Below are 24,533 nucleotides of genomic sequence, written 5' to 3' on the forward strand. Positions count from 1 at the left end.
ATGCATATGTCTTCGTTAAATTCAAAATGACTCAAGTCCAAGAGTGTTTAAAATCTGTTTACTAACACTTACATTCTTTCACAAGAGGGTGTGTGGTTTTTGTTATAATTTTTGGAATTCAATTGTGTATACAAACGTTACAAGTATACTTTAGGTTTGAATCTATGTATGTAAATATGCGTAAGCGATTTTATATTACAAATGCCACGCTTTTAATACCAAAACGCAAACGATTTAGGGCGAAAGTACCAGGCCGTGGGGGGATCAAATAATTTACATTTCACTTGCCCCAAAGATGCGTTACCTACTGATGATGAGCCGCAGACAATATCCCTGTGCTTGGACGTCGACGTATCTCCACAGCATGGACTTTGCAGTCGCCAAATGGTTTTCATTTGCTCAAATTTGCATTTCCACCAAAGTGAAAGGCAACTGAGATGGCATAATGCATAGTATGTCGCGCATTAAAAGCAAGAAAAATAAATATCTATATGTATAAATATAATTTTAAAGACGATCAAAATTACAACATAAAATAAATAATGTTTAAACATGATCTTTTCATTGACTAGGTGTACAAAAATTAAATATGATCGATGCTACGACTGGGATTACATTCACGTCCATGACAAAGGGATCTTTTCGTAATTATCAACATCATCATCATGCTTATAAGTTGCAGAGCTATCATTCGCACCGAATATATACCCACTGTAAAGTTTATATTCTTAATTAACTGGGCCTTTAAATTGACATTGAACAACATGATACCAATATTTCTCGCTTATTGCTGATCCTAAGATTCCCTTTTAAAATCGCTTACACGAAGTACTGGAATTAAGCCAAATTAAATAGTTCGCGGCAACACATAACTTTCACTCTTATGAAGGCAAGACCACTCTAATCACATTAAATCTGTGGTCAGACATGCAAAAATGTTGCCCACAAATTATTCAATTTGACAAATCCTTAGGAATTTTATACAAAAACAGTATTTTATATAAGAACATTTTTTGAGATTTGGCCTAGTTGAAAAATTGAACGAATTTGTGTGACAATAATTTTTCGTGTCTAAGGATAGACACATAAGGTTTTGTATCGTTAAAAAAAAGTTTTAATTTAATTTAGTTTTAATTACTGTCAGTTCAGGATTATGTTACACAAAATTTGGTAAACTGATACTAGCCTGAATGTGAATTGTGTATAGGTCTGCGAAATTTACAGATTGCTGAACTAGATTAATGAATTCTCTGTGGGGATTAAAGAATTCAGGATAACAGACAATGGCTTTATTTCATATACTATATTGTGGGAAACGATGTTGATTGGCTACACAATAATTTAGACTCGAAATTCTGATTCTTGATGTGTTTTTGTCAGTTATATAAAAGTTAATTAGGTGTGTACTTTACATATTTATATAACTACTCGCATACAGCTAGTCCTACACAAGCTTTCATGAATGTAGGTAGGTATCCATATATACAAAGAGTGAATCACAGGATTTAAATTTTAACTATGTTTAACACTCAATTACTATTTCAAATTTAACGGCTTTTTTCGTCAGCTTACGGCTTATATATAAGTTCATTTCGATGTGGGCTTACCACCCATTTCTATGATTGCAATGTGTTTCGTAATTAAAGTAACCACTTAAAATTATTTCATTTGCAGTCCTTATTTGTTGTTGGTTGTTGGTTTTGCTGTAGTTGGTACCGTTGCCACAGTCCTTACCGGCGACGCACTAAGTTTTCTGCCACATCGGCTGAGCAGCTTACGAATCTTCCGGAGCAGCTGTCGCGAGAGCTGGAGTGCATTTGATTTGCCTCGACTTCTGCCTATCACCACGCCCAATTCTTCACTACCACAGTGGCAGAATGGCCCAGTTGTACGCGTTGTCGCTGCTGGCGGTGATGTGAAAACATGCTCCTGCTGAAGGGTTTGTCACCTTAGCTGGTTAAAGTGAACTTCCAGCCAGCAAGGACAGCCCATAATGTCCTGCCTTCGGTATGAGTTGCCCCAGCCTTTGGCGAAACTTATCTTTATGTTGAACCGATCGATGGGTCCGAGAGACTTAACGGTAGGCTGCTTACATGACAGCATTTGGGCCCTATTGGGAACAAGAAAATGGTAAAGCATCTATCTTTCAAAATTCTGCAACTGTACGTACCTGTGGGTGTCAAACGCCTTCAAACAGCGACCAGGCATTACCTTCCAGACGCGATCTGAACACTCCCTCAATGTTGGCGAGTCCACAAAAATCGCCCCATTTCCACGATTGTAAATCCATACGTCGTCGTATTCCAGGTTCAGTGTAATACCTTTAGAAACAAAGTATACGGTTTATAACATGGCGATTTTCTTAAATGAGTTTGCCACATACCTAGGCCGATCTTTTGTTGCGTATGTTGTACACTAGGTGCGGATTTCTTGGAGACCTTTCGCAGACACATATTATCCCCTGCGGCATCAGCGGGCCCATCTGTGTACACATTGACCACTGGGCTCGTCACATGAAATAAATCCCCGACACGCTGATTTAACTCCCAGTACGCAATTTGGCACCACACCTTGGCGCAAGCTGAGCGATCTGAAATAAAGAAAGTATTCACTTATGTGGGTATTTCATGTAGAACAAGTCAAAAGAACAAACGAATTGTTTTTTCTTCACTCGAATAAACAAGGATCTCGGGAATCCTACGGACTTAAGGTGAATAACTGTTGATAGGTGGATATCCGTATATTTATAGATGCTTTTTGAAGTTACTAAATAATATTTCGGAGTCCTACATGGGAGTCGAATCAGAAGAAGGCGAACTGAAAATTCGTGGACCCCAAATCGCGTGCGATCCGATATGTATGTATCCGATATAGTACATAACTATGTATGTATGTACATAAGTACTTATGTATGCATGTGTGTACATATGTACAAATGTACTTTAGTTTTAAAACAAGAAGTGTGCTCAACAATGGATTTACATATATACATACATACATACATACACAATGTATGTAAATATGTACATAATCGTGGAAGAATTCTTAGTTTTGTATATACATACATACATATGTATGTATGTATATATGTATGTAAATACATATGTACATATATTATTTGTATAAAATACACACATTTAATGAGCGAAACTTGCAGATCTTGATTGCAAAATTATATTTATATTATAAGTACATATGCATGTACATATGTTTGTAGCTATGTACATATGTATGTGTGTGCCGTACTCTATGTTGCATACTATGTTAAAATATTTGTGCATCAATTACACGGCTGCCTACAAAATTATTTTTTAAACATGGAAACACACACACCCACAGCCAAACGCATGCCGTGGAGCGCCACACATGCTCAACTGAACTGCGGCGAGTTGAGAGAGGAAAAGAGAGAGCCCCAACCAGATCGAAGCGCAGTTGTGCCAGATGAACGCTTCGTACGCTCGCAAAAGCACGCTCTCGCACGAGCAAAGATACATACATACATACGTAAATACACATGTGTACGTATATATGAACGTTCGTCTCAATATGTGTGTACGTATGTATGTACATATATGCATATATATAAATATGCATGTATGTATGTGTGTGCATGTACATTTAGACATTTAAATGGTAATAATTTTGGCGCCACAGCGTTACGTAAACGGGCCGGCGCCGCTTGGCTGCGGTTCATTTCGAACGAGCGGCGTGCCGAGCGGGCGCTGACGAGCCGAACAAGTGCAAACTCTTCATTTGAAATTCTTGTTAGCATTTAATTTATTTTTATGTCTTTTCATTTTGGTCGTTTACTCTTTCAATTTTTATTAGTTTTGCGCGCTACGGGTTGTGCGGGTCGGGTGGTGTAGGGGTTGACTGACGAGTTATTGGCGAAGTCGATTGGCATTAATACTCGTTGGCTGCGTAGGCGACAGCTAGCCATGACTGCAGAAATGCTGTGCAAGTGCATGGCTTGGTAAGATAATAGAGTAAAGTATAGAAATACGTCAACTGCATATGGTGCACATACATACATACATATGTGCATATGTATGTGTAAATGATCATCGACAGTTGCCAATCTAAATTCCTTGCGTTGGAAGGTAGAATACAATCAAACACACGGTCAAAGCATCCAAGTAACTACAGACATACATATTATGTACGTATGTATGTACCTATTTACATATAAATACATACATATGTATGTAGTAATTATGTACATACATATGTATGTACATACGTGCATATGTTTGTATTTATACTCATGTGTTGGCGTCAAACAACAATAAGCCCCAACCCCAATTATATAGACAGCTTGCGCCTACTCCTACCCTCATCTTCCCATGCAATGCCACGGAAATTTGATGAAAAGGCCAAGTCGTCCGGCGGACGCCGGCCGCCCAATGGCGCCAAAGTCAAAAAAGAAATCGCAATAAAATCCGCAAACAGCTCTTACAATTTTTCATGAATTTATTGGCAAGAGGTTTGGCACGGAAGGCGGACGGGAACAACGCTGTTGGTTTTGGCCATTGCAAGTGGCGCCTGTTTGCTGTTTACCTAATTGGGTCGACGCCATCGCTCGCCATTGCTGTCGCCGTCGCGACGCGTCACGGCCACGAGAAAGCCTTTGCCTTTGACGCTGGTGCCAGCGTCGCGCCCCAGTAAAATATGCCATAATTATGAAATGACGAGCGCGGCAGGGGCGACGAACGAAAACAATTTTGTTTGCATGGTTTGTATTTAAAATCGAATTAAAACAAACAAAACAGAATAAAAATACCATGTGAACGCAAAAACAAATATTCAAATGTGCATAGTATGTACATAAATATACTTAAACAATCGTACATACATGCATATGTACATATGTATATATGTATGTATTTATGTAAAGTGAGAGCAAAACGCAATGCAAATGTGTAAGTACAAGTACATTGTCTCGACTTAACTTAAATTGAAATTTCTTACAAGACTTCTGATGGTAGCAGGAAAATACACACCAGGCTTTGACTATCTCAACTATGTACTATCCTACACAACATATTAGTAAGTTCCATAAATCCAACTGTGCCGACGACCTGTCTTTAGATCACTTACACACATACATGGATGTATGTATGTATGTACATACATACATATATACAATTTGATGTTTGTATATACATACACACATATGCACCCATGTAAATCGATGTACAAATGTGGGATCTTTAGCGCCACCATGCCGCTCTTCTCTTGATCTTCGCTATTTTTGTTGGTTTTTGTTGCTGTTTCTGTTGTAGGTTGCGCACATCCACGGACCACTACATCATCTTTAAATTTAGAATATTTTATCTTCTATCTTTGTTCATACTAACACACAAAAACACACCATTATACGTATGTACATAGAAGCAATGTATGTATGTATATGCACGTATGTATGTAACATACATTTTTGTAAATTGTGAACTTTAATCAAACCTATACACATACATACATATGTACATACAAACGAAAAAAAAGGCTATGTATATACATATACATATATGTATGTATGAAAATAAATACTCACATACATACATACATACATACATATGTGATATTTCTATGTTGCTTGGCCATTTCTTAGTCTATACAATGTTAAAAAGGGACCTAGTCAGCATTCTTTATTTTTACAAATATCGCTTATACGTCCCATTGTACAAGTGTGTTGCAATACAAATGCAATGCACATATACATACATACATACATGTATGTATGTATGCACATTGATCGAATCCACCCTAACCTACTGTGCCGATGCACAGACTTTTCAGACAGACAGACAATTTATGGATAAATATTTGGGCAAGTATCTTGGTTTTTCTGTTTTTCTTAAATGGCAAGAGTGTGAACTTAGTTGTTCAGATGGGTCACGACTCAGTTTTCTAAAAATGTTTTTCCATTTTTTGTGGTTGCTGACAAGTTACTTTTCCAGGTTCAACTCCCATAAGTTTAAAACCAAACCAGAAAAAAGTTGGAAGATATTGCTGATTGTAAAAAGTGGGGGATTTGCCTTTCTACTACATAGTACTTGTATGGAATTCCTGGGCAAGGAATAATTTATTTAATAAGCTTGAAGTCCTCTATTCGCCGACAGGTTTTTAAAAGCTATAAATATTCGAAAAAACATTTGAAGTGCAATTAAATAATTGTGCTATTCTGTATTCGTAATCAATTTAGTCGAAGATTAAATGTACATACATATGTACAAGGTATTAATATATTCCCTAGCCCGAGCAGTAAATATATTCACAAAATTTACTCGAATACAAAATACTTATTCTTAAATGGCAATAACTTATGTACATACATACATATGTATGTACAAAGGCGTAAGAGTTACATTTGCCTAATTAAATTTTAGTTCTAGTCTATTAGCTTGTTCTATTTTAAGCTGAGTCGTTTCAACGCTTAACGCCATCACCACCGCCGACTAATCGTCGTCGAATAACGTGTCGCGACTTAACGGTCCATTCAAATGTAAAAGTTTTCCCGCCATTTTGTCGCCGCAACAATGCCATAAAATGTTTAAAAAAAGGCAGCTCCATGGCATGAATGATATCATAGCCGGCGCTGACGTTGCCGATAACCAGCCGCGCGGTTCGTCGCGCCAATCCCCAATCTCCAATCCCCGCATTCAGTCGGCGGTCGTTCCACAAACTTTGGTGAGCAAGCGCAAAGATTGTTGACGCCGCGACCGCCGGCTCGCTTATTCACATTCGGCGCGCACTACTTGTATTTGTTTTTCGCTCATTATTTATTTTCGTTTCGTTTTTGCTGTTTTCGCTTGAAAGTTAATATCAATATACACACACAAACACACATACATATGGGATGTATGTACATACATACATACATAGAAAGTGACGACCTGACGCGGCAAGCTGGCGCCACGAAAACGACTGCCTGCTTGGCTTGCCTCTCGGCGTGCACGCACGCGACCGTAACTCACATACATAACATACACAGCCATGGATACACTGACACACTCGCAATATCAAATACGTACGTACATACATACATACATATTGCATGAGAGCTTGTGTACTACAACAACAACGGCCGGTTTTGCGGGTAACTTGAAAAGATGAACAACAGAATGGAGCATAGGCGGATAAATGATGCGGATAAGTGATGGCCATGACTCAGGACTAAACTCACCTTCACCATCAGTGGTAAAGGACTCCACCTCGGACCCTCGGTTGATAGCGCTTGAAAAGCTTTGACTGTTGCTTTGCGCGCCCCACTGGAAGGCCGATTTTTCCGTAGAATCTGCAATCTTGGCATTATAATTATCGTTCTACGTAATTGCATTCGATGATCTTACCTGCATCTCTCAGTCTCAATATCTTGGAGCACTGGTACGGTGGTGGTGCGGGCTCTGAAAGTGCAATCGAAAAAAGAAGAAACCTGTAGTTTGTACATACACATACATACATGCATACATACATATGTATGTCTGGTATGATATGATTTGCGAGCTCGAATCGCTCTGATATATTTCCATAACTTTGGAACATCCCACGTCGTTCATTGAATAAATAAATACATGCAAACATGTGTATGGGTATTTAATGGTTATAGCAAACATTTTTATGTTAATCGATATCTGTGAAATGTTTAAGCTCAATGGGCGTGTTTTTGAAACTTAATTTTGTTGAAACTTCTAGTTAGTATTTATATTGACACATTTGTAACCATGAGACTGCCCACACACCTGTGAGTCTGAGGCGATGCTTATACGAAATCGCAAAATAGTGCGATGTTACCGCGGTACGCAAAAAGAGTGGCTTATGTCTATAATTAAGTATGCCAGTCCCAATACTGCAATCAGCGGGCAATTTTGGTTTTTGGTTTCTTGCTTCTTATATAGACATGTAATGCGCATGCATCAGTCAAAATTAACACAATTTCGATTTTGGGCTTGTCTATTTTTTCTTCAACACATGCAAATCAAGTGTGCTTAAAAGGTCTTAAGTTCACTTATTCATGTCATAGACTTTTATTATACAAACATGTTCAAATTGGAAAGTTTAAACAATAAACTGTTCTTAATTACAGAAAAAAGTTGATATGGACTCATTTAAAGTGTGAAAATAGTTACCACTTTACCCTTTTGTTTGGCACATGAAATAAAACAAATAAAAAGCTATAGTCACGCCAACCAGAGTCTTAAATATCCTGTTACCACCTTCTCGCCGTCTCATAAAGAATAAAGGGGCTGGAAATTCAATACTTTATACAGAACTTGGTAGTTTCCAAAATGAACTCAACATTAGTAGATAAAGTCGAAAGTTTTGCCAAATTTTGGCAATATCAATAGTAACAAATTATTTGCATTATAAATGCATTTCTACTTGAATTACCCTCCCACAATAAGAAGCGATGAAGATTTCTTCAATCACAACAAGTAGCGAAGCTAAAGTCGGGTCTCCCGACTTTGAAATACTCTGTACATATGTTTAGAATAATTATAGAAATTAAAAAAATTAAGAAAATTTAAAAAAAATGGATCGATTGTACCTCTTTCAGTATTCGAACTCACGTAAAGGGTGTATAATTGTACATTTACATAGCATTTGCGTCTATGTGAGTGTATGCATGTCTATTCGTGTCTGTGGGAGCATGTTTACAGTCAACCAAAGCACCAACATCAAAAACAGCTGCGGGAAGCGCTTGGTCAGGAATTATATTTATGGCTATAACTTCCTGTTTAATCGGTCTATCATATCAAGTTCCAAGAATTACGGGGGCTATGAAAGATCACTAATTATGGGGGGAATTCCAAAATACACATTTTCTGCGTATTCACATTAGGCATCTGGGACTAAAATTGAGTGTCCCTAGGTCTTATAGTCTGCGAGATATAGGCGATTAATCGAATGGAAAATCGGGGGGGGAAGTGGGGGGGGGGGGACGAATAAAGCAAACTTGCACAGCGTACACACATAAGGCATCTTTGTGCAAAATTTGGTGTCTATCTCTTATAGTCTCTGAGATCCAGGTGTTCATACGGACGGACAGATGGACAGACAGACAGACAGACAGGCCTAGATCGACTAGTCTTGTCATGCTGATCAAGAATATATACTCTGTGGGGTCTGCCACGCCTCCTTCTGCCTGTTACATTTTTCAGCTCCCGCAAACCTAATATACTCTTGTACATTTCATGTACAGAGTATAAAAATGTTCAATTCAGAACTATTTCATTTACGATAGAATTCAGTCACTCTTTCAAACTACATATGTATATACAAGTATGTACATATGTATGTATTTATGTAAAATAGTCTTGCATGCAGTTAATGCGAAATTGTGATTATGATTGAATTCTGTGACATTTCTGTGTAAGCCAATGGTTTGGAAAATCTGTAATTTCCGTGGAGGTGCGTGGAGATTTGATACCTAAGACAAGTTTAAGTTTGCTAAGGGCTGGGGAGATGCTTCACTTGGCTCTGAGCGGCCAAAACTACGAGCTACAAATGCATGCATGAATTTATTATATTGACGCGTGTTTGAGACGAGCCGTGCGATGAGATCATGCCGAACAAAAATAGTATTTGAAAACACAACAACATTAACCAAAACAGAAACAGAAACCGAAACAAACTTGAGGCGCAAGCAAACCAAATAGCGGCAGCAATGGCGACAGAGACGACGACGGCGACGGCGGCGTCAAAATAAAAATAAATAAATAAATATAATAAATAATGTTTGCATATCAGCCCAGCCAGCAGCACTGGGGGACATTTTATTGGCGCACAAATCGTTTGATGTTGCGTTCGCAACCGCCGCTGCTGTCGAGAGGGGCAGCGACTGTGGCTTCGGTTGTGACTCTGAGATGCGATGTGAAGGGGAGGCGGAGGGCATGGAAGTGGAGGAGCAACTGGTGTAGACGTCAGCAGAACTGGAGGTGCTTGTGCTGGTGCTTGGGCCCAGGCCTGGGTCTGGGTACCAGTAAAACCTGATTACGTTTTGCCGCTGTCAGTCGCGATTGCGAGCGCGTCGCCAATCTATGAACAACAGTTCTTGAAAAGACAAAAACGAAAAGGCAAACCGAAAACGAATCAAGCAGCGAAATTCCGATGCCGTGTGCTGCCTTAATCACCATAGCTGACCGCCGAGCGCCCCCTCACTCATCACGATCACCAATCCAGCTAGCCAGCCGAAAAAAATCCAACTTTTTTGTTTCGGCATATTCGACATTTAATATGATTGATGGGATCATTTTGTAAAAAAGAGGAAAAAGGGTACAGGCATCATAAACAAATACATAACAAGTTAAATACGCCCAAGCCAAAGAAAAAACCAATACAAACAGACACACAAACATGAATGAGTGTACATGTGTTTGTATATGTACATATACATACATATGTACATACATATGTATAAACAATGGTCAAAGCGACAAATGAATGAAACAGGCAAAATATAGAAACTTGGCCCTATAAAGCGCAATTAGTTTTGAATACTGGGGGATCTAAGAACGCAGTTTACAGACATTCTCAAACTGTTCACATACAGATGTACTATGTACATACATACGCACAGATGTATTTAAATACGTGTGTACGTATACATATGTATATGCTTCATTGATTTGTATGCACAAACATACATACACATGTACACACACAACCAACCACATCGATATGGGTCTTTTCGTTCAGTCACAGTCATATCTTAGCAGTCCTCGTTACGATTCCTGGAATTGCGCTTTCAGCTTGAATGTGGACGGAATACCATTATCGACTTGTTTAATGTGTTCGGCGCCATCATTAAAAAACCTGTCGGCGCGGCCAGACGCTAAACGACGTTGATGCTGTGCCTCTTGCTTTTGGTTGGGAATGCAACGACATCTGCCGCAAGTTGCAGTTGCACGAAAGCGGACGCAGACGCAAACGCAGAGGTAGACGTTGGACTCGATACGTCCGGGCACATTACACACACATACATATGTATGTACATATATGTATGTATGTATGTACATGTATGATGTACAACACACTATGCAGGTCCTTAAAGTGCAATTATAATTCTGTGTTAACTATGTATGTTGGATACTCTGTTCGAAAACTTGAGCTTATTTCCCTGTTCTAAATCAGCATGACAAGATAAGTTCGCTTTGGTACCTTATTATTTTTAGCAACTATAACCCTGGAGCTGCTATTAACTACAATCCTCTCGTAGTCCATACGACAAGACTCGTATGATTTTGTACGTAAGAACTCGATTCATTAAAAGAGAATTAAGATTGAACGTTGAGTTGTTTATTTATAAAACGACTCTAAGCTTGTGTGTAGAATTTTATATCAATTATTCAAATCATATAAATACTACATGTAGTATTTGTGTAATAGATGTGATTAATGGGAGGATTAAAAGTAATGGCATAAAACATTTTAATAAAAATCAATGGGAAACCATACAAAAAACATTTCAGATCTTTCTTTAATTGGATGCCTAGAATCGATATTCTGTTTAAAAACAATATAGTATTTTCGCTTTCTTTTAATGCTTCAATTACGGATATAGCAGCATATCGAGAGTTTTAAGTAACGTCCATGTAAGAATGGAATTATTAAAATGGCGCTACGACAGGAAAGAAATACACGTAAGTATTCAATGATCGCTATTAATTGATTAAGCTTTGAATGAAGAACTATGTAAATCGGTCTCTTTATATCCAAGTATTTTGATTTTTATTAATACATAGCGATGGTAAAACGTGTAGCAAAAATACTATACACTTTCCTTCAAAATTACAGGCAAATCTACACAATGTATGCGCTTATTTGTATTAGCAATTGTATATTGTTCAAATTCACATATAGTATGGTATGCATATGTAGATGTATATACATACATACATATATGTATGAATGCATGTTTGTATGTACATATACATATGTGTGAGCAACTATTGCAGCTCTGGCCGTTCAGGCAAAACTGCAGTGCACAGATACTGTGAGTGTGTGCGGCGGGTTCTAAAAATGAAACATACAAATCGGAAAAATAGTGCGAATGCGATTTTCAAGCGAATACTATCTAGCGGATGACGGGGATGGACAGGGGCAAAAGCGACGTTTGCGTTGGCGACGACGCATGATTATTTCCTGGCGCCAGTTTCTAAATTTACGCAAATTATTTTGAAAAGAATTTAGCCGCCGTCATGGCAGATTGGCCCGGTCGGTCGGGCGCTGTTTATTATTGTGATTTGTTAGTCGGCCGCTTATTATGAGCGATGAAAAACTGTAAGTACATATAAGTATGTACAATACATACATATGTACGTCAAATATGCACACACATATGTATGTACTTGTATGTACTACATGTATAATATGTGATATTTTGTGCTATTCTCATACTATGTTAAGGTACACGAGTATTTTGTGTAGCGCCTAGCTTTGATGGGATACACATCGTGAGGAAATACCTCGTCGTTATGTCAACAGTATGGAGTGGTCTGTGTTGTTCACAGTAGTTAGTAGAGTGGAATAATGCTAATCGATGTACGACCCCTCGCCAACAGATAATAGTCGTTTGTGAGAGCAGGTCAAAAGGTAAAGCTGTATGTTGTTGGAGAAGGAGAAAGGAATCTCTGGGACTTTGGCTTACATTCTCTAACCATGCCTACTGACGGACCTGGGACTTGTCTTCGGATTCATATCGCCTATCTGGGCTAGTTGCCGGTATTACCCATGATCCGGAATGTGTAGAATAGTGGTTTTACTGTTTAGGATGGGATATTTGTGTGATATATAGTTCGTATTTTCAAATCTATGAAGTATGTATATATTAATACCATGACTAACATCATTATAATGATATCAAAAGATTTTCTTTTGCACATATTAATGAAAAGTTCGTAAAGGAGCTTTTTTTTTATTAATAACGGAATGTAGCAAATACATTTGGGTTAATAAGATCTTAGCGATTAGATACTACAAAATTAATATGATAAAGGTACACTGTGTATTTTAAGAAAATATATTTATGATTAACGGAAAGCGTTGGTGTCAGTATAAAGTGAGTTAGAGTTATTTTGAGATTTTGTGATGAAAAGCTACAGTAATGCTTTACAATTTTGCTATTTGGTAAATGCATTTATGAATGTTTTTTTGATTCACCCAATCCATAGAAGTTTTCAGATATTTAACCAAAATATTCCTACCTGGGTCGGTGATATAAATAACGCGATACCAGTGCAGCGGATTGCAGCAGTCGTAGATACAATCGTGTGCACTGGAACAGATGGGAAGGCGTTTCAGTTCTACAGCACTCCTGAGGTTTTTCCAAAGGAATAGGCGGCATACGGTCACATGCTTCTCCTCGACGGCGAGTTGATTCTTCTTTATCAAAATGCAATCCAGGTAGCTTGTGGTATTTTTGCCATTGCGACTCTTCAGAGCGTCCAGGAGCGCGGCAACCTGCTTCTGCTTCAGCTGCTTCGTCAGTGCTTCGACTTCCTGAGCAAGTGCGGGAGGCGTTGCTGTTAATGGGCACGTCGATGTGTTCAGTCCTCGTGGATTTGGGCAGGTGGGAAAACTCAGGTTGGCATCGTTTTGGTGGTAATGGTGTCGACTCGCTCGTTTGCTGCTCGGGTGCAAGGAGTCGCTGCTGGACTCCGACAGGTGATCGCTGCCACCACAGCAATTGCGAAATATGTTCGCTGCACTCATTGCAAAGTTTGTTGCGGTAGTGAACGTCGTCGGAGTTGCAGGTGATGTCGGAGAGGGTCGAGAGGGGTCCGAATGATAGTGGATGCAGCTCGGCGCTAAGCGCCATTGCTTGTTTTCGTCGACTAACATATCGTCGCCAAAGTTTCCGCAGCTGTAGCCACCTTTGGTACAGACGGGCTGCGGTTCGCTGCCCAATCCCTCCGTGACTGAGACTGACACGTCCGCCGCGACCCCATCCGCTGGGAAGACTAGATGTTTTAGATGTTGGTGCTGGTGGTGCTGATGCTGGCGTTCCGAGCTGGAACAGTCTATGGCGCAGGACATCGAGCTGTATGGCGGCGGGGGCGTGTGCGACTGCTCCTGCATTAGAGTCGAATTCGACTCGTCTGAATAGCAGTTGAAGCTGCCCACCGATGATCGCGATGACGTGTTTGGCGTCTGAGGGTGGTGTGGATGTGGAGGGGGCGGCAGCTGTGGTGGCTGTGTGGGTGGTCCATCGCACGTAGCCGCATAGTTCTTTTCCGCATAAAGCAATAGTTCTTTTTTTTTGTTCTCTTTTTGGAATATCATGGAGGGACATCAATTTTTTTGGTAACATCGATCCTATCGTATGCGCATTATTTGAATTGACTAACTTATATCACACGCACACAAGAGCCCGGTTAGTCGTGGTCGTTGGCGGTGCGCTAGGTGCGTGGGAATGAAGAAGAAACGGGGAGCGACACAACTTTGCCGTTGGCTCTGTCTGCTTTTCAAGTACTTAGCTGCTTCAATTGTTTTTCACGTTTGAGAATTGGCTCTCTCGTTGCTTAATACATATAGTATTGTATCTATACATATAAATATGTAAGTATATCACTTAATAACTTTGATATGCTCAAGGGCGATTTTATTGGTTTGATATGCACTCTGAAACGAAAAGATAACAGAATTATTAGTCACTGCTTCTTCATTGTTCTGATTGTTGGAAGCATGGGTTTTACAAATGTGTGCATGTTTTCATTTAAGTGCGTTTAACATTATTTTAGCAAATTGAAAAGACTCTAATTTAGTATCATAACATTGCTATACATGCTCAAATAACACCGATAGTTTCTTAATAAATTGATATTGCGGTAGCTAGCCTTCTTAAACTACATATACGTACATACATATGTATGTGCTTATGCCTGTGTATTCGTACAAACACATATTCCGGTTTTACACTTGCTTTTAGGATTGCAGTGAAATCAACCAATTTATTTTTTCGTGTTCTAGCAATCGCGCGATTTGCTAACGAATAGTGATTCGCAAATTTCAGTTTTAAAGGGTTTCATTCCCTATGGTTGAGTTGAGTAAAGACAGCTATAGGGTTATCAGTCACGACATATTTTCTGTTTACAAAATAATTTCACACATTATTTTGTAAAATAACAATAAATTAAAATGAGAAACTAATTTGTAATTATCGAAACTGGTTTAATTAAGAAAAATAGTAATAAACTTTTATCACTCAGGCACTCAAGACAGTCCTAACCATAAAATAAAATTTCATTTCCGGTTGTAAATTAGAAAAGTTTTTCTAAAAATGTGAACTATTACATAGTTATAAAAGTACTTAGTCGAAAAGCTTAAAGAAAATATAAGAGATTCAATATATTAATATACTAAGTTTTTGCAATTAAACAATTTTTTTTATGCATTGAGATATAAACTTATCGCAAGCGCAAAATTTTGCAATTATCATAAATTATAAATGGGAAAAGGTCTGTCATATGTACATACATACATATACATGTATTTGGATTCTTATTTGGAAAACAAGAAAGGAATGCTAAAGTCGAGCAGGCTCAACTCTTAATTACCCTGTACCACCCCACAAAAAAATTAATCAATTTAATTTAATTTATTAATTAATTAATTTAATTAAATTAAATATAAAATATTCCATACATGCATACATTCATTTACATCAGAATCGTGTCTATGCGTGTTTGTGTACTTGTACATATGTATGTATGTGTGCATTGGGCCTGGTTATATGGCTATAACTTTCTTTATGATCAACCTATCATATTGATATACGGATATATAATTACTAACTGGATGTGTCACCCAAATTTTAGTTCAAAATTCCAAGAATTACGGGAGTTATAGAAAATCGTGAATAGGGGGGAGTGGGGGGGGGTGCATCGAGAAAAATGAACAAACTCGTCCTTTCTCGGGCTCAGAAGAATCTAGATACCAAGTTTAGTTATTCTAGCTCTTATACTTTCTGAGATCCTTGCGTTCATACAGACAGACGTACAGGCGGACATGGCTATATCGGCTTGTCATGCTGATCAAGATCAAAGTATATATACTTTGTGGGGTCTGCCACGCCTCCTTCTGTGTGTTACATGTCAACTCGCACCAAACTAATATAAGTACCCTTGTACCCTTTGGGTACAGGGTATAATAATTTTGGGAGTCAGTCACATGTAAGTTCATAAAAGAATTTGTACATTTCTTAAACATTTAATATTTCAAAAATCATTTAATGAAGAAATACTGTATGTACATATGTTTTGTTAATTTTACAACTTTCATACGTTAGATGCATTCTGATGTTGTTTTGTATGTAGAGCTGCACATATGTACATATGTATGTACATATGTAAATATGTACCATGTTACCACCATCGTTGAAGAAGCAACAAGGCTCCAGCAGCCAAATGCCCGGGAGCATATATGTATGTATGTACATATGTACATGCATGCATATGCATACATACAAACATAATTTGTCTGTATGCACATTTGCGCTCAAGGTTTGTTGCTTTTGTTCGTTGGCTGGCTTTCTGGCACTTCTTTTTTTCTTATCGATGTCGACGACGACAGCGGCGGCGCCGCGCCGGCAAAGTGATGGCACGGCAGCGGAGGCAACAAGAAATTTACTTGCCATCAAGCTAAATACATACATACATACATACATACAGACAGACGTCCGTACATGCGCTCACTCACTCATTCGCTCACATTTACAAAATCTACTTGCTTGCGTGCTGCAGTCGCCGGCAGTTGTCGGCACGGCGCGACGCGACGCAGGCCCAAGTAGGCGCCAGTGGGCGCCACTGACGTAATAAAAGAAATAATAGTAACGATGTCGGCGGCGTCGTCGCTATGGCGCCACCAATATAAACTTATATCAGACACAGACGAGCGCGCACACACATGCATGCAGCACAGACGCGAACACACACACAGAGGCAACAACAGCGCCATCAACAATAAAAGCGGTTTGACAACAACTTGAGGTGAATGTGCACTAATGTGGCGCTCTCACACAAGTGTGTGGTAGGTAGAGAGGTAGAGCAGAGAGCATGGTTTGCCATGAGTCGGATGGTCATGTATTTATGTATGTGTGTGTGTGAACAAACACATTTCCAAATTCTGCTTAAAAACCATCGAATAAAAAGAATGTGGCGTTCGAGGCAGATAGGAAATATACTGTGGCATGCAGTAAGACAAACAAATGGGACGTTGAAGAGTTCAATGGGGCACAAACTTTTTGCGAGAAAATTGCGATTGTAGACAAGAGCGATACAAGTATACATACATATGTATGTATGTATGTGCATAAGTACGTACATATGTATGTGTGTATGTAGATGCAAGTGCAAAACATTTTTCAAAAGAGTACGGAACAAGTGTGTATGTGTGACTGCTTGCTTTGCTATGTCTGTGTGCTGCTCCCGCTTCCTTCGATTCTCCAACCCACACCGAAACTATAAGCACATGAAAAAATGTCCGTTTTCACCATGATTGAATAATCATATACTTGTACAAATGCACAATTATTGGGCCTTTATCATAGGCATACCCAGTAGTATGTGTGCTCAATAAGCAGCATCTACATTTCGGATTCGTGCTTGAAATCTAAGATTATGCCATGTATGTATGTATGTATGTATAGATATGTATGTATGTACATACATGCATACATACATACTTGTATGTCTTGTTTTCACAGTTCATAATTAATGCAGTCATACTTATTTGATTTGATGGTCAATGCCATAAGGTGCGGCTTTATAACTACATACTATATGAATGTATATATGTAAATACATACATATATACTTTTTATAGCTTGTATCCAAAGGGTGAAGGGCTATACTAGCTTTGTGCGAATGTATGTAACACACAGAAGGAGGCGTGGCAGACCCCATAAAGTATACATATATATTATTGATCAGGATGACAAGACAAGTCGATATAACCATGTCCGTCCGCCCGTCCGTCTGTCCATCTGTCTGTATGAGCGCAAGGATCTCTGGAAGTACAAGAGCTGGAATAACCAAACTTGGTATCGAGGTTCCCCTAATTCCTAGGCAGGTCAAGTTTATTTTTTTATTCTGATACACCCCCTACTTTCCCAAAATTTCTGTTTTTTTATAAATTCCATAATTTGTGGAATTTTTAAATCAATTTTTTTCATTTTTTTCAGGTAGTGCTAATGTGTCCGTGTGCCAAGTTTCATCATGATAAGTCAATTCTGAAGAAAGTTATAGCCATAAATAAAATCGCTGCTCATGCGCTGCCTGCAGCTGTTGTTGTTGTTGCTGCTTTGGTTCAACTTTGTGCTGCATACATACACGCATATAAACATGCATAGGCACGTGATGTAAATATATGCTGTTAAAACTGAACATAAACATGTCTTCTAACTTAATTTAATTAATTAATTAATTATTTCATTTTTTTAATAATTTCATTTTTAAATTTTTTTTTAAGTTTCCTTTTTTGTGGAGAGTACAGGCTATTTTACTGTCGGGCTTGCTCCACTGTAGCGTTCTCTCTTGTTTTTATTCATTTCTGTATGTACATACATACATATGTTCTTTTGACTACATACATATGTATGTACATAATTATTTAGAAAAGTTATGAGCAAATTTCATATCTGGATGCTTGAACACTACCTTCAACACAGATACTTCAGGTGTGCGATATTTAAATATTGTATCGGAAAGACAAAATTGTGTATAATGCGTAACAGTTCGTTAACAATCATTAACATTTGATTTTCAGATGCTTACTTACTGTTAAACTGTAGTTGAGGAAAGTACTATGTAACTACATATGTATGTATATGAAAAGCTTTAGGTTTGGAAATAGCCATGTTCTACTATCCAGTCTCACTGATCAAATATTTACATACATACATAAACGTTACTTTGAAAGCTAATTATATAAGCTAGCTCGAGTATATTTTATAACTTATAGCATCTATGATCCCAAACTCAACAAATTTTATTTACAAAACAAAGATGTTCCGGCATGGAATCTACCCATCTGTCTATTGAGCGTTACAAATATAAAAAAATATACCCTACAATGCTCTATTAGCCACAATAAAGTATATATTTTGTTTTTAATATAAACGCAACTGAAATATCCAAACTTTCTATTCAATCTTCAGGTACACGGATAAAAAAGTGCTCACAGCTATCCCAACTTTATTTCACAGTCTACAAATATGACTCAATCTCCATACATAGAGTCCTATAATTCAGTGAACTAGAATTCTTAATTGTATTAAACCAAAACGACTTGACAAGAGAAGCGTCAATTGAACTCCAATAACTACATAAGCGTTTTCAATCTAGAAGTGTGTTCAGAACTTGAAAATGTGTCGATTTTTAATTAAATTAGTTAAATAATATTCACCTACTCATGTTAACATACACACATTCGTAGAATTTTAAATAAAAGATTAACTTACTGTGTTCATTTCATGAGTTCCTTCAATGATGCTTTATCCGCTGTGTTTTGATTGCGCCATTAATATGTATGTTTATTTACTAAGTTGCTTGTATTCTTGATATGTATTTAAGGTTTCCCAGTTGATTTGTAATGCTTCAGTTAAAATCACCTTCAAATGAGTGAGTATTGAATATTAACAACCGCGATTTTTTCACAACTTATCTATGAATGTATGTATGTATGCACGTATTTGCTAAATCGATCGTTTTTGCAGCTAATTTTACTTTTAACAGAGAGTCGGGACTGATATCTGTTGAGTACTCTTTGGCGTAAATAAATATTTACGGTCCTTTAAGGGTAGTGGGATCAATGTGCCGCTTGGTCGCATTCCAGGCTCCGATTTTTCTTCAAGGTGGGCTGGGTTGTTAATGCTATTCTCAATCGAAAAATTTGAAATTTGATTTCATTCATTAGTCTTTTCAGCGAGCTCTGGGCGTGTATAAACTAACAGTTCGAACGTCAGCAGCAGCCCCGCTCTGGCCATAAGAGTGAGAAACAGAAACACAGCAACGTGATCACGGTGTTTGCGTTGCCAACGGGCGCGGGCACGGGTTGAGCGGCAGTGGGTGGCGACCGGAGGGTGCTCAATGCGCAAAGAACAAAAAAAAGAGCACTGGCTAAGAAATTCTAGCAAACAAATAACAAAAGAGACGACGGCGGTGGTGGCCGGCCCCAATAATAACGTCAACCAACAGCACCAATGGCCACGATAAGAGGGCGAGCCAACCAACTCAACAACTGTCTGTGCGTCCCTCTGACCAACACCAACGGTACGTTAGTAAATACATACAAATGCATATACATACATATGTATGTACTTTTATACATATATACATAGGTTTCACCGATCACTGTGCGCACTTTATGTATATATATATATGTAAGTATGTAAGCACATGTGTGCGTGTTGTATTTCTGTTGCCGTTGGTGATGATGTACATACATACATATGTCCATATGTATGCATGTATGGATGTAGCTGCTGACGGTCGGCCGCTCGACGATTCGATTTCGAAGCAATACATACAAACATAAATACAATTGATTTTTATAGATTTTATTGTAATTATCGGCAAGGATACGTGAGCGTTTACTCCAATTTTCATATTTTATTCGCCGGTTTTTGGCATTTCATATTTTTCTGTTTGCTTGACAAATTTAATTCAAATCAAATAAACTTCACAAAATTTTGCTTACGTTTGAGCGATTGGACGGTTGGATTTATTTTCTTTGCATTTCTACATATACATACATATGGATGTATTGTATTTAAAAACCGTTCACTTCACTTTACACTTGGGATTGCGCCGCACAGTACTCGAAAACAAAATTGGCAAAATGAATCGCAAACAAAAATTTAAAAAATATTTGTAAAATCGCGCCCGCCACACGAACGACACAAGAACGGAACAGCAACTAAGCCAGCAGTTGGCAATTGTATCTGAATCTCTTGGATGTGTGGTGAGTTCAGCGGCGCCGTCTCCCGCACACTAATACACACAACAAAGAGAGAGCAAGTAAGAAAAATAAAAACAAACGAAACGCGCAGCAACAAAACGTGCAGTCGACGAGTAGTTGCCATCCTCTCAGTTGCTCTGGGGCTGGTGCTGCAAAACTGAATTTCACAAACAATTTCAGGGCAGAGAGCATGTGCTGTCTATCTCTTTTGCTGTGTTGGCAGTGCCGTAACTTGCAAGATAGTATTGAAAAATGGCTTAGAAAATTCATTTGAAACTTTTTGTAACTTCTTACCTAATATCCGTTATTTCTTAAAGTAATGGTTACACTTATTTTTTAATGTTATGAAATTTTTGTAGTCTACTAGTTTTAAATAGAATCAATTTGAAACAATTAATAAACCAAATTTATTAAAATACCTTATTATATAATGCTGTATTACACAATTTTACACTTCGATCTGTTTGTTAATGTGATTCATGCTTATTCAGAAACTAACATTAAATATTTATGTTTTGTTATGGCCAAAGTTGTAGGCCGTTTCCTTGCATAAATATATTTAAAGAAGAATCATTTTTACAACACAACTTAATTTAAACTATCAAATTCTGGTTTTAGAATTTTAAATTTCATCAAGTGCTATACTATTTGGAACGCGGTTTCTTAAATTGAATGAAAATGGAGTAGATTTTAGTTTCTAGAGGAAAAATATAATCACGCGTTTATTTTGTATTATCATAGACAATTCTAGGGCTGTGAAGACCTTCCTTTATAAGCCTAGATAAAACGGTAAGAAGCGATGCCACCATTGGCGAAGTCGTTAATCGAACAACTCTAAATCGGATGACAACCGCGTATATATGGTATATACATACATACATATAACGTAGCCACAAACTGGTAGCGAAGCACGACCATGCAGCACATTTAACGTCTTTGCAGTTCCTCTGAATGTGTGCGATCAAGGGCATATCAGATCCTGTCTGCAAACCAGTGGCGCCCCTTCTTCACAAACACTAACAGACAGACGCTCGTAAAAGTATTTATGTATGCGTATGTGTATGTAGGGAGTGGACCCAGCAAGCGCACCAACTGAGATAATTGTCTCTCGCTTGATCGACTTGAAAAAACACAAAAGCAAATAAGCTGCTGTCATTACAATAATAACAGGTCGAGACCGCAGGCCGACTCGTCCGTCGACGGCGGCGACCGTCTGTTGTTCACCGCCGTCGTGGCAGTAAAGTGCACAAGAGTCGGCAGGTACAGGTACAGGAGTAGAGCGCGGATAGAGAGTGACTCACGTGAAGACAGGAAACTGCAGCAGAAGTTTGAATAAATTATGAAAGCGATAGCGCTGCGCAATGTGGGATCAGTGGCCGAGGAAACCTAGCCTATATAGGCCCAACTTTACCGATTGAAATTCAATAATACATTCATATTTAGTCTCAGAAATACATACATACATACATAGATTCTCAAACTCCGGACTAATTTGATCTGTCTATTTCACTTTGGTTGTTTTGTTTGCCTTTTCGGTCTGTGCTTTGTGGAATTCCATTCACATTAGGGCTGGGACTGCTTGGGCCTTGGGTATTTCTTATTTGTTTTTCGACGAATTCTCGGAAATTTCGTCGCTGCTCCACACGCAATGAAACAAAAAGCCGGTTGAAATCATTTGGAATGGAGTCATCTTCTGCTGACGAAGCTCCTTGGTCTCTGTGCGCAAAAGATCAACGCACACATACACGTACATAAGTTGTTGGATGCCAGGATGGTACGTCAAAAGGCATTCCTTAATTTCTAGGTGGTCGGTATGAGAAACTCTTAATGGGGAGCACAAATTCTTGTGTTTCACGTTTCCATTAAATCGGACCTTTAGCCTTCATGTCGGTAAGTCTCCAGAAAAGATGGGCAATGAAGCAGCAACTAATTCGCAACGTAGTCGATGAGCGGACTACATACATATCTGCAGAAGCAGTTTTCTTTATTATTGAGTGTGCCTATCAGTGCATATACATATGTATGTCTCTTTTGCAATTGTATTCAGCAAAATAGCTCGTTTTGGTACTACTTACTTAAAGGCCCATTTTAAGAAATATGAAAATAGGGGTTTAATACCGTGTTTCATGGGGAAATAAATGATGTATTTATTATCTATGTATATATACTTGCAATGCAGTAACCGAATTATAAGGAAGACATACACATTATTTGATCGCTTATGGGTCCAAAAATAAGAAAATCTTGGAAAGCAAATAAGTCGCGCCTCAATAACTGATCAAGTAATAATTTGATTTTTCCTAAGAAAATAATATTTAAAGAATTAATGGATTTGAATGGTTCTCATCTGCCCGTTAACTTTAAACCCTTTGACAATCAGAATTTTGAATATATGAGTTTTAACTCTTGCTATTACATTTAGGAACTTTAAAATATTTTTGGTTTGTTTGCTTGCTATAAGAATTTCCTTGGAGCTCAGCTTAAAAGATAACGCTGAGCAAGAGAAACTTTCAAATTCTAAATCGAATCGATCACTTGTTTCTGACGAATTAACTTTTGTATTTGTACTAATAGTAGTAAATGAAATTCCAAAAAGGACATTACAAGTCCATAATAAAATGATGACTACAATTAAGTTCAGTTTTTACATTACCATTTCATCTTAATATTGGAGGGATCGCATGTATGTATATACATATATGTACTCGATTGTGTACCTTTAATACCTGGTCAACTATTCTTTCTCATAGGTATTACCACCTTGAACATTTTTCAGTAAAGGTTTTAAAACACAACATTTTCCTTTATATGTAGTACAGTGGATGGTAGACAAATATACTAATGACATATTCGGAACGATATTGGTGGCAAGTCTTAAAATATCATCGCAATGTGGGACACATTGAATCACAGTGAATCCGAAATTTCTTCAAAACCTAAAAATTTTGACATTCAAAACCCGTAGAGAAATTTATGGATTTTGATACTTCACTTTATGTTAACACTATCTGCATAAACAATATCCATAGCTTATCCTGCTCTAAAGACAAATTGCTTTTAAAATCTTAAGATCATATTGGAAATACCGAACGGTTTTAAAATTTTACCTTCCCTCGTACATTAGGAAGAGAATTTAAGGGGGAATTTATATTTTAACCACACACTTGTCAACTTTAATTTTTAATACTTTCAGATCTTCAATCCAATTTTTTGATTCATGTTATTTATTTTGGTTTGTTTTTGAATAATTTAACGCAGAATAAAATAGTTGCTGACAAACGTTTTGTAAATCTTACCTTTTTGGTTGTAAGTCATTTTTCAAACAGACATATATTTATATATTAAATAAGTTTATATATTCACAGTTTTGTTTTAAAATTTTAAAAATTAAAAAACGGAAATCTTTTACACTTCGCTATGAGTTAGAATCTTTCAAGTGGAGATTAGCGCGCTTATTTTCACAGACACGTGGGTCCTGCGTTAGTTGGCCGGCGGTTTACAGTTTGTGTTGTGTCCTGCGACATGTTTCTAAGTGAACTAAGCGCCAGGCAGGCACGCGTTATCCTTTTATACGA

The 24,533-nt window shown here is 37.9% G+C and overlaps 1 protein-coding gene across 2 annotated transcripts; it reads right to left on the reverse strand.

The window, feature by feature from the left end:
* Window positions 1–1,029: 1,029 nt before the first annotated feature.
* Window positions 1,030–21,000, reverse strand: LOC115620492 (mothers against decapentaplegic homolog 6). 2 transcript variants are annotated; one of them, XM_030513733.1, is made up of 8 exons: window positions 20,698–21,000; window positions 19,460–19,609; window positions 13,206–14,622; window positions 7,353–7,406; window positions 7,187–7,297; window positions 2,384–2,590; window positions 2,171–2,321; window positions 1,030–2,110 (listed from the first exon to the last, which is right to left on the reverse strand). In XM_030513733.1, the coding sequence occupies exons 3-8, from the start codon at window positions 14,281–14,283 to the stop codon at window positions 1,945–1,947; spliced, it is 1,767 nt and encodes a 588-aa protein (XP_030369593.1). In that variant the 5' UTR covers window positions 14,284–14,622; window positions 19,460–19,609; window positions 20,698–21,000; the 3' UTR covers window positions 1,030–1,944. The 2 variants fall into 2 exon arrangements, with proteins under 2 accessions (XP_030369593.1, XP_030369595.1); XM_030513735.1 differs by having other exon boundaries at window positions 20,753–20,783.
* Between the last annotated feature and the right edge of the window lie 3,533 nt (window positions 21,001–24,533).

Source organism: Scaptodrosophila lebanonensis, unplaced genomic scaffold (assembly GCF_003285725.1).
Source record: "Scaptodrosophila lebanonensis strain 11010-0011.00,11010-0021.00 unplaced genomic scaffold, SlebRS2 tig00000024-arrow-pilon, whole genome shotgun sequence".
In the NCBI taxonomy this organism is placed as follows: Eukaryota; Metazoa; Arthropoda; class Insecta; order Diptera; family Drosophilidae; genus Scaptodrosophila; species Scaptodrosophila lebanonensis.

Bases quoted from the DNA above. Each gene is read 5' to 3' on its own strand.
- LOC115620492 (XM_030513733.1), bottom strand. From the start codon at position 14,283: ATGATATTCCAAAAAGAGAACAAAAAAAAAGAACTATTGCTTTATGCG. The intron at 7,298-7,352 runs GTAAGATCATCG...CCAAGATTGCAG, and splicing joins ATTGAGACTGAGAGATGCAG to ATTCTACGGAAAAATCGGCC. The intron at 2,322-2,383 runs GTATGTGGCAAA...TTGTTTCTAAAG, and splicing joins GCAACAAAAGATCGGCCTAG to GTATTACACTGAACCTGGAA.